The sequence below is a fragment of the Beta vulgaris genome, chromosome 2 (assembly GCF_026745355.1).
Source record: "Beta vulgaris subsp. vulgaris cultivar EL10 chromosome 2, EL10.2, whole genome shotgun sequence".
NCBI classification, from domain to species: domain Eukaryota; kingdom Viridiplantae; phylum Streptophyta; class Magnoliopsida; order Caryophyllales; family Amaranthaceae; genus Beta; species Beta vulgaris.
Window position 1 is genome coordinate 4,937,352 of NC_079203.1, and position 11,573 is coordinate 4,948,924.

Genomic DNA, 11,573 nt, shown 5'->3' on the forward strand with positions numbered 1-11,573 from the left:
GTAATTTCGTATTAATTAAGAAAGTATAAAGAATTAATAAAAAGGTATTTTAGGTTATTTACAAATTAATAGGAATAAATTATTGTTAATATGAATTTGTTAGGAAATTTTCGGAGTTTTAAAAGAGTAACCTGATCTTTGCTTGACCTAGGGTTACTACTTTTTGAAGGGAGTATAAAAAGAAAAGGAGAGGGAATTTCAGAAAACCCTAAACCCTTTCTTCTCCCTCTCCTCAGCCGACTTTTTCTTCCTCTCTCTCTCCTCAGCCGATCTCTCTCTCTTCCCTTCTCTCTCAGAATTTTCCTTCTCTCTTTCTCTCTCGGATTCTCTCTCAAACTCTCGCTGAATTTTCCTCTCGCTTCCTCCTTCTAGTCGCCTGCGGTTGTGCGAATTCAGGCGAGGGTTTGGTGCGAAGGGTCGAAGATTTTGTGCGGGTGTGTCGAGGTTTTCGTTCGCGAGTTCGTGCGGCGTGTGTGTGGTTCGAGTTTGCGAAGAAGGAGTTCGAGGGTGTCGTGCGAAGGTTGTGCGAAGGACGTTCGAGGGTGTCGTGCGAGACCGTGCTGCGACGAGGGTCGCGTGGTGTCGTGTGTGTGCGTTGTTGTGCAAGCGAGCGAAGTAGTGCGTCGCTGCTGTGCGCGCCTACGAAACGAAGAGGGGTGCGAAGGTGTTCGTCGTGTGTGCGCGAAGGCGGTACGAGCGCCGGTTGAGTGTCGTGGCCGCGCGTAGGAGACGGAAAGTGTGCGCCGTCGCCGGAATTCTTGTGCCGGCGAAAGTCAGTGGTATAATTTTTGTACTTTAACGTAGTATGACAGTTTATTTGTTAGGTTTATATTTACAGTTTTCACAAGTACGTAAGGTTTGTAATTAATAATTAGTAATTGGAGTGTTTAGTAAATTAGTAGATTGTTTAACTAGTTAAGTTATTATTCTGTTTTAAGTTAAACTATGGTTAGGTTTGTAATTGGAATAAGATAAAAGTAGGAGATGTGTTATTATTATTAGTTAAAGTTATTATCGTAACCTGTTTCATGGAACCCGACTTACCTTTCTGGACATGGAACTTACCTTCTGGACATGGAACTTACTCTTGGACATATGACTTACTCTTGGACATATGACTTACTTTTGGACATATGACTTAACTTCTGGACATAAGACATGTTGGACTTATGACCCTTTGGATTGGTAAAATAGTGGACTAATGTTACTAACTAACTTAGTTACTCACTAACTCTGACTTCTAAAAGACGTTAAATTCACTAGATTAGAATTATAACGAAAGTTCTGGAATAAGGTTTTAACTATCGTTTAATTCGAATCGTTAGATCGTTATGGTCTTAGTACGTAGTAGTTGTTAGTGTTATCAAGGACGTAACACTAAAGCTTTGTTTTAACGGTTTAGGTCCCAATTTCATAAGCGGCTCGTTCTATTAAGTCAGCGAAAATTCTCCGCTACAAGGTACGTACGCGTACCAGTTTACTTTCAAGCTTAGTATCATGATTAGGTTGCAGTTCATTTATTGGAACCTAGTACCATGATAGGGAACATTTGATTGTGATTGTTTGGTTAGACGTTTATAACGTGAAATCAATATGATGCATTGAAATATGTTGCATTGAAATGCGAAGTTCTATCGTAGTGTAACATCAGCATTATTAATCTGATCTATAGAGTAACGAGAGTGTTACAGAGATAAGATTGAGTTTGGTAATTAAGAGAGCATGTAAATGACTCCTTAAAGTTATAAAAGAAGATTAGTTAGTAGTAAAAGAAGATTATGGCAATACTTGTAGTTGGATTCCCTACAAGTATAGAACAATGGGGGGAGTGTGGGACTTGTCCTACACTCCTACGCAGGCCTACTGTGACGACAGTAGTGTCCTTATATTTTGATAACTCAAGTAGGCGGAAGGTTCCGTTCGATCTTGGGGTATGCATACTAAGGTGATGGGTGTGAGACGGAACAAAACCGTATTTGCATTTCATCTAATAGACCAAGTTGTCTATTAAGGATTCAGTAGCCCGTATGATTCTAGTAAGATGACGGTGCCCGTTCGATGCCAAATAATGAAAGATTAAAGAATGTGAGATATGTAGTTTCATATAGCAGTTGTAAGGTGTGCATCATTTATGTTCATATAGTTTCAATGGTTCATTACGTACTCAGCATAGCTGACTCTGTGTGTTATTATGTGTTTGTTGACCTGTGATGAACCATTGACACTTCAATGGGGAGCAGACTAGGTGAGCTGGTGCTGCTGCATGGTATCAAGCATAAGGGGGCTAGTGATTGAAGTTAAACTTTTGGTTTAAGTATTACTGAATTTTATAGAACATTGTTAATGGTTTGAGTTTGAATAAAGAGGGGTCATCTATGATTCCCAGTTTGTATTTACATTTTCTATTCCGCTGCAATTTGGTTTTGAGACAATGAATTTGAGTTACCGTATTTCTAATTATGCCTTGCGTTCCATCGCGGCGGTAACACTCCCAAAGTCGATGCGACGTAGCATTAGACGTGTATGAATTTTGGGGGTGTTACACCAATTGCTACGATATTTTAACCCTAACTTCCCATAGGTATTTAAGACAGTAGGGTATGGTTATTTCCAAGGTTGGCGGATTTTCCTAAGCCCAAATTCCTATTCCTCACAAAGGTGTGTCCAGAAATTTCTCATCAGTCCAACCTTATTATTTTATCTTTGTTTACCCTTCTTAAGCTTTGATACCCACTTAAAAACTTGTACATATGTCCCCAATAAGTTTATATTCATACTCCAAGTTTTACTTTCCCATTTAGGTACATTCTTTTATTTATTTAAACATTTATTTCTATCTCCATATTTCCTAATTCTATAAATGAGTCATTTTAGTAGTGCATACTTGGGACTATTGGTTTAAAAGAAAGAAAATCTTAAATCCTACTATTTAATGTTATGTACTTATTATCCTTAAGAGCTTTTATTAATTTCTAATATATCACTTATTTAGGAAGGGCTATTTCATAATTGTACAGGAAAATGACGTTCTCCATGTGCAGGCCCTAACCTTAGCTTCAGTCCATTTAACACATCCTTATTACTTCATGGCAGGGAACGTTCGACTTTAAGACCTTGAAACCATTGTTGATGTCTGATTACCTGAGCACAAACCACTTTATGACACAGATTGACCCTGTACCTCTTGCAAGAAACAAAGTTATGAGCTAGTAGTTCATATGAAGCAAAATGTAAGCTCCAAGTCCTCATGTCCTCCAAATGGGGTAAGCTCTAAGTCTGCATGCCCTCCAAAACAAGTAAGCTTAAAGTCAACATGCTCGTCTGATCATGTGACTTGTTCTAATAGACATAGATCTTCCTTGTTCCTTAACATTTCAGGGAAGATATCGAAAAGTTGCAATAGGGAAAAGTGTTGCACTTCTACCATTCTCATTCGAGGTCGATGTCAATTTGTACCTCAAGTTATAAAAAAAATCTATCAAGAAGGACCCCCTGGCAAACTTGATTTGAGGGAAGCAGCCGTCTCTCATGCAATGATTTCGATGGAGAATGTTACCCTAAAGTCGTGCTCCAGGAATCACTCAAGTTATAAGTAGGATTGTATACACAGGCTAGAAGATGTTCCCACTGTGAAAGTGACACAACAAATAACGTGTTATGTAGAAAATTTAATTGCAGGTTCAAAGCAAAAGGGTCATGACTCATTGGTAAAGAGGAAAGCAACAAAGGAAGCTAGGATGAGAGCGCTGCGGATTGTCCAGTGCCATATTAGGAAGTCATTGCCTAGTGCCGTTTTGAGATCCTTCAACAGCTCGCCGTCAAGAAAGCCAACGGTCAGCTGTCACCAATGTTCATTGTCTTTACCGTGTTCATTATAAGTGCAAGTTAGGGAATTGTATCCCCTCTCGTTTTTAAGAAACTTAGTACTAATTTGGTATTTGATAAAGTTTGTAGTAAGTTTACCGTGTCGACCCATGTAATGACGATTCAACCCTCGTCTTAAATCATGGACTAACTTGTTTGTCGTTTGTACCTTTTACCCGTTGTCAAAAAAAAAAAAAAACGGAGGAATTACAAAATCATTATTTTGTTAATTAACTTAAATATCATAAAGAAGTACTAAATTACCCGTAATAGAATAAGAAGAGTTATAATAGCTAGAGTGATGATGAGAGAGAAAGTTAGAGTGAGAAGGAGAGGGAGAAAGCGTAAAAAGCGAAAAAAGAAGTCCCGTAAGTTTTCTCCCGAAACCCTAGTTTTTCACCCAAAATCTCTGAAAAGTATGTCCTTTAATGGTTTTCTCTGCCATTTCAGCGTAATTCCTCACAGTTTTTCCTTCTTCTGTCGAATCAGTGGTAGTAAGAATGAAGCGTGTTGTGAAATCTACCTAATGGGGTTGATTAAGGCTATTAAAGTAGGGGTGATTAAGTGTGGTAATTCATCTCTGCCCTATTTCTATAGGGTTAGTTCTCAATTAAGGCTATGGTTTATAGCCTATAATGATGAAATCCAGGCTGGTTTTCATTTTGCTTATCTGAATTGTGATAATCTAGGGTTTCGCTTGCGAATTGGGGCTTTTAATTGGGAGAGGGTTTTTAGTGCATTTATTGTTTGGCAGAGGAGTGGAGTGTTAAGTGTTAGTAGGGTGGCTCTTTTGGAATTGTCATTCATTACTATTGTTGGTTTTCTCTTTAAACTCTTCGTTTTTTGGCGTGCTGTTCATCATGATCTCAGAATTTTGATCCAGGGTGGCAATCTAGCATTTATGGTGATGGTAAGTTACATTAGTAAGATTAATGTGAGATTGTTTGATTGTGCTAGTCCCGGTTTTACCTCCTATATAAACACTGATAAGATTATTAAGCTTATCACATTTTCTTCTCTTCTGTTTCTTTCTTTCTGGTATTATAACCAAAGTTTAAGTTTTCTCATAATCTCCTCTCTTAAAGTTCTTATATTTGTAATGACTCTGAATTTTAAGGCAGCAATTCTAGAGCCAGGAGACTCTAAGATAAATGAGACCCAGTCTCAGGAATCTTCTAGAGGCCCCGAGGTTCTTCCCTCTGTTATTAATGTCACTAACTCTCGTCTGGTTGATTTTGATGCACCTGATCCTCCTTGTGATGCTGCGTATCCGGAGGCTGTTGTTGTAGATGAGCTCGTTCAGGTTCAGGAGGACATCAAGGAACTCTCAAAGTCCTGTCTAATAGGTAAAATGTTGGGTGAGCCCCTAGATGTTCGTACTATTATTTCCAGAACTAAATCTGAATGGAAGTTTGTTAAGGGTGATATTGATTTTCTTGAAATGGGTAATCATTGGATTTTATTGAAATTTGCTAATCCTAATGATCTAGCTCTGGTTTGGTCTGAGAGACCTTGGCATGTCCAAGGTGATCTTTTTGTTCTCCAAGCTTGGAGACCTAATTTTGACCCCTTTCTTGAGGAGATCAAGTGGGTGGATCTTTGGGTCCGGATACCTAGATTTCCAACTGAACTTTTGAACTTTGAGTCTTTAGCTAATTTATTTGCTTCCAATCATGTGGGTGTGCTAGTTAAGTTGGACTCTAATTCTCTATTAAGGAATAAAATAAGGTTTGCTAGGGCTTGTATTAGAGTGGATATTACTGAACCATTGCTGGAGTTTGCTGAGTTAACTCGTGTGGGTGGTCATAAATGTGGTTATGTGATATGGTATGAGGATTTCAGTGCTGGTTGTTCATTTTGTGGTCTGGAAGATCATTCTATTGATGTTTGTTCACTTCTGCATGCTCCCAAGAAAGAAATAACAGTATCACTCTTGAAAAGTCCTAAACAAAAGCATCTTGTTGAGGTCCTTTCTCTGGCTAATAGGCAAGCTAACCTTGCTACCAGGGCTGTGGAAGCCAATGTGGTGCAAGCGAAGCCTAAGTCAGTGTATAGGCATGCTAGAACTTCTGCTCATTCAAAAGTTGGTGGTTTTCATTCTTCTGTTAACAATTTTGTTAAGAAAAAAGAGGTTGGTATTGTTATTAAAGAATCTGTCTCTATGAAAAGGTCATCTGTTATTCCCACTGCTCATGGTAAAGGGAAAGGTAAGGCTCTTGTTTATGCTTCAGCTCCTCATTATGGTGATGTCAGTGACTCTGATGATGGCACTGAAAGTATGGCTGTCCCTCCTATGTTGCCTTCCTCTGGTGCTTTTCAAGCAGCCCTATTGGATGTCTCCCCTCAGGATGTTGGTGAGGGTGTAGGCTGTGATTTTGCTCCATCTAATGGCACTGATATTGAGCTGTCTCCTATCCCACTGCAAGTGGTCTATCCAGGTGAGTTTTATCAAGGTAATCAATTTGGCCCTTTGGTTCAGTTGGCTGAGCAGCAATTTGGTGGTTACTCTATTTTTGAGTCTGATGTGGATAATGATACCATGATATTACATGATGATGATAAGATCTGTGAGGCCTTTCCTGTGCACCATGAGTCCTCTTTTCATTCTATTGACTCAGCTAGCTCAATTGTCAGACATATCAGTGCTTTAGGTGTTGAGCAGGATCCTCCTATGGAACCCACCTCTCTCTCTAGCGCTGCTAAGAGGAGGAAAGGTAACAGTGAGGATGATTCTGCCTCATCAGGTCTGAAGAGGGCCAAATCCTGAATGATTCATGTTAGCGGATCTTTTGTTTTTGGGATGTCAGGGTTCAGAATTGTTTCTTAGTAGTTCTGGGTGCCTTAGTAGGGGCTGGTTGGTTCAAAGAGCTTTAGTGTTGCTCAGTTTTTTGTGGGTTATTAATAATGTATCTGCTATAATGCTATGGGAAATTTTTTTTTCGACATCTTGCTAGAAGTATGTGGTTAAGGAGATCTAGTTTCTCATATTTTGTATCCCTCCCCAGGTTTATTTTTGCTGACATCCATTGTAATTACTTTTGTTGTCTATGTATTTGGTGCTGGACTTTCCTAGTTATCAAGAGTTATTTTCGTAAGTTTGGACAAATTGTCTTCTCTGATTTAAGCAACTTATGTATAACTCAAGTAACTAGCTTAATGGCTACTGGTTTGCGTAAAGATCAAAGGCACAGTAATGGATTTGATGCAATTTGTTTTAGTTGTTTATTCTTCTATAGCTTGTACAGTTCTGTGATCTTAAAAGTTGCTCTTGGTATTTTGTCTTGTGGGTGGTCCAACTATGGTTTTTTGCCCATGTTCAAGTTAGTTAACTTTGTCCTTTGTAATTTTTTAGAGTGTAGTAATAATTCTAGTGCTTTAAATATTGTTTATTGTTCAAATAGTGGTAATGTTCCTAGAGTTATTTGCCGAAAGTTTCCTTTATTATGGAGGAAGAAGAAATTAGTGTGTAGTAGATTGTTGTGTTTTGGTTTCCAGCAAGTTACCTTAGGTAATGGCTTGGGTAGGGGTTTAAATTATTTATGAATATAAGCTTTTGGAATATAAGGGGTTGTAGAAGACATCTTGCAATGGAAGAAGTTAAGGAATTTTGTTCTAATAATAAAGTACAAGTTATGATGTTGTGCGAAACTAAGGCCCAACTTCCCCCGGGGGAGGGTAGTGTTAGAAAATGTGGGTTCCAACACTCCGATTACATTCCTTCGATGGGTTTGGCGGGTGGCATATGGCTTTTTTGGAAAGATAATGCGAGTAATCCGTTCACTCTCTCTGTTATTACTAAAAATGATAGATTTATAGCCTGTAATATTAGTCTCATAGCCATGGAATGCTCATTTGTGGCAGTTTTTATTTATGCCCCTCCTAATTATGCGCTTAAACACGAATTTTGGTCTGAATTAATTGAGTATGTTAAGACACTAACTGACCCCTATATTATTTTGGGAGATTTTAATGAACTAAGTTCTCAGAATGACAAAAAAGAAGGAGCTGTATTCCAATTCTCGCGTTTATCTTTCATGAATATGTTGTTTAATTCCCTAGAATGTACTGAACTACCTTTTGAAGGTGGTAGTTTTACGTGGAGGAAAAAAAGTCATGGTCCCAATAATATTTTGGAGAGACTAGATAAAGGTGTCGTTAGCATTGATTGGCTTTCTGCATTTCCTGATGCAAACTTTTTAATCATATTTTCTCATCGTCCGACCATTGTCAAGTGTCCCTAAAGTTCAAAATTAGCGAATGTAGGAAAGCTCCCCCTTTTAAGTTTAATAAGTTGTGGACCACTCGCAAGGATTTTGATTGTCTTGTAAAGAAAACATGGTGTACGCAGTTTCAGGGTTCCTTTATGTATTGCCTTACCAAGAAATGTCGGCTTCTGAAGGAAAGGGCGAAAAATTGGTCTTCTACGAGATTTGGTAACATTTCTAGACAATTAAAGAATGTGGAAGCTAGATTAAAAATTATTCAGAATGACTTACTGTCTAATGAATCCTGCCCTCATCTTATTTCTCTTCAAGATAAATTTTTAATGAAGCAAGCGAAATTACTTCACTTTCAAGATATCCACTGGAAGGTTATCGAAATCAAATCATATTAAATTAAGTGACGCGAATACCAAGTATTATCACTCATGTGCCACGATCAGAAGAAATAGGAACATTCTTAAGTCCATTAGTGATCCGCAGGGGGTAACTATTTCTCACCCATTGAAAATTGAAGAATGTTTTACTGAAGCGTTTAAACATCGGTTTACGTCAAATGAAGGGTGTGGCTTTGATACAAATGTAGATTTTGATCTTCTAACAGAAATAATTTCTGACGATGATAATGTATACCTATGTCGAGAAGTTACATTCGAAGAAGTTAAAGAAGCTACCTTTGAGTTAGCCCCTGATAAGGCTCCGGGTCCTGATGGCTATCCCCCTTTCTTTTTTCAAAAATACGGTCCCTAGTTGGAAAGTCAGTTTTCCGAGCTAAGGCCTTTTTTCATTCAGGAAAAATTCTTAGAGAAATCAATCATACTTTCATTACTTTAATTCCCAAAATTGATAACCCTTCTAATCCTAATCATTTTAGACCTATTAGCTTGTGTTCGACCATCTATAAGATTATTGCAAAAATTTTAGCCAATAGATTAAAAGTAGTGTTGGGGAAAATTATTCACCCACTGCAAGGAGCTTTTGTGCCTGAACGCCTGATTCAAGACAATGTTCTTTTAGCTCATGAAGTTTTTCACTCTTTCAAAAATAAGAAAGGAGCTTCAGGATGGTTGGCTATTAAGCTCGATATGGAGAAGGCCTATGATAGGTTAGAGTGGAAATACATTTTTATCACTTTAGAAAAATTAGGGTTCTGTGCCCGATGGGTAGAATGGTTACGTCAGTGTATTACTACGGTCTCTTTCTCGGTTCTTGTCAATGGGATCCCAGGTGAAACTTTTGTTCCCCAGAGAGGAATTCGACAAGGAGATCCGTTATCACCCTATATTTTTATTTTATGTGCGGAAATTTTGGCTAGGCAGTTGCAACATGCTAGTTTGACGGGCTCTAGATCCCTAGGGGTTACCTTAGGACATTCAGGTGTTAGAATTCCTTTTCTGACTTTTGCGGATGATACAATGATTTTCGCTAAAGCTTCGGAGGAAAGTTGTATTACGATAAAAACGATTCTCGACAAGTACTGTACTATGTCAGGACAACTAATTAATTTTCATAAATCTGCTTTTCAATGTACGCAAAATGTGTCTGATAACGTTTCTGTTAATTTTGCCGAAATTCTTCAAATGGAAAAATCTTTCTCGCTGGGTAAGTATCTGGGGTGTCCCATTATTGACTCTAAAGTCACAAATGCAACATTTGCTGATTTGCAAGAGAAAGTTAGTTCTCAATTAACTAAATGGAAAGCTAATTCTTTGTCTCAAGCAGGGCGGACTATTCTAGTTCAATCCAATCTTGCTACAAAAGCTAATTACCAAATGCAAAGTTTCTCTCTCCCCCCAGCTATTCTTTCCTCCCTGGATAAGTGCTATCGGAATTTCTTTTGGAATAAAGATAGTGATGCTAAATCCCCAACCTGATTGGTTGGGATAAGATCTGTACTCCAAAAAAATTTGGAGGTTTAGGGCTTCGAAAAGCTAAGGTCAACAATAATGCGCTTCAATTTAAATTGTTATGGAAGATTTTGGAGTCTCCGGATAATTTGTGGGTCCAATTAGTTACTCGTAAATATCTTAAGAATGATGACCTGTTTAGTTATAAAGTTAAGGCTAATGTTTCTTGGCAATGGAGAAGGTTAATGAGTCTTCGTAACTCGTTTAAGAAGGGTCTCCGATGGATTGTGGGTAATGGCGAGCAGATCTCCTTTTGGTTTGATAATTGGATTTTTAGTACTGCTCTAGAAGAAAACTACCCTGTTCCCAGGGGGTCGGAGGCCCTAAAAGTCAGTTTTTTTATTAACCAGGATGGCCATTGGGATGTGTCTTTACTTAGACAGTATGTTCCGGCTGAAATTACCACATTAATTGCGAATTATTTTTTACCTAGTACTTCGTGTCAGGATAAAAGGATTTGGGGGCTTACTCCGGATGGTATCTATTCAGTTAAGTCAGGAGTGGAGCTTCTTCAAGGGTTTAATCAGCAGGCAGTTGCCCCCTTCATCTTTCGGGTGGATTTGGAAGCTGTCTATCCCACCAAAAATTAAGTTCTTTTTATGGAAATTAAGTCATAATGGTATTCCTACTAAGAAAAGGTTAGAGCTAAGTCATGTCTTTCTTCCTTTGGAATGTGTGTTTTGTAATTTTCACTCGGAAGACATTGATCATCTTTTTTCTAAGTGCCCGTTTACCCAGGATGTTTTTTTGGACCTCCATCAGCAGTTAAATTGGCCTATCCCGCCGGAAATTGAGGATGGTGTTTCTTTTAACAATTTCTTATTAAATCTTAAACCTTATTTTCAAGGTTTCAAGTGGAATGTATGGTTATAGGGTGGTGGTTTGTTTGGTTTGCGCGTAATGGGGTCATTTTCAGGCAGGACTCGACTTCTCCTATTAAGGTTAGTTCGATGGTTAAGGCTTTTGTAAGTAATCTTAAGATTGCGGGGGCGGTTGTTGCGGGTGTGGACTCTGTGATTTCTCCTTCTGTTGCTCGGAATTTTAAGGTGGTGGCTCGGAATAATGTTTTCTGGTCTCCTCCTCCGGCGGATTTTTTTAAAGTCAATTTTGATGGCTCTAAGTTGGCTAATGGGCAAGCGGCCTTTGGTTTTGTTATTCGTGATGCTGAAGGTGTTGTTAAGCTGTGTGGGGCTGGGGCTTTGGACAGTTCGGTCTCCATCTTAGAAGCTGAGGCTAGGGGTCTTCGGGAAGGTGTTAGAGGGGCTAAGTCTCTGGGTATTGGCAAGTTGATTATTGAGGGTGATAATTTGGCAGTTATTAATGCTGTTAATCGAATATGGAAGATTCCTTGGAAGATTCATTCTTCTATTTTGGACACGATCCAAGAGCTGGGTCACTTTGAGGAAGTGCAGATTTATCATGTTTTTAGGGAAGCTAATGCGGCTGCTGATTGGATGGCGCATAGGGGTCATTCTTCGCCTACCACCACTTACTGGTTTGATGTTCCTGTTTTACCCTTTACTGTAATAATCCGAAAGGATGCTTTAGGGTGGCCCAAATCCTGGGATCCTCCCTAGTTTTT

The 11,573-nt window shown here is 38.7% G+C and overlaps 1 protein-coding gene across 1 annotated transcript; it reads left to right on the forward strand.

Moving 5' to 3' along the window:
• The first annotated feature begins 10,941 nt into the window (after window positions 1–10,941).
• On the forward strand, window positions 10,942–11,568 carry LOC130590425 (uncharacterized). The gene has a single exon (XM_057392855.1). It carries the CDS (start codon window positions 10,942–10,944, stop codon window positions 11,566–11,568), a length of 627 nt encoding a protein of 208 aa, XP_057248838.1.
• Window positions 11,569–11,573: the final 5 nt, after the last annotated feature.

What these genes read in the sequence shown, in the direction of transcription:
- LOC130590425 (XM_057392855.1), top strand. Translation starts at nt 10,942, where the DNA reads ATGGTTAAGGCTTTTGTAAGTAATCTTAAGATTGCGGGGGCGGTTGTT.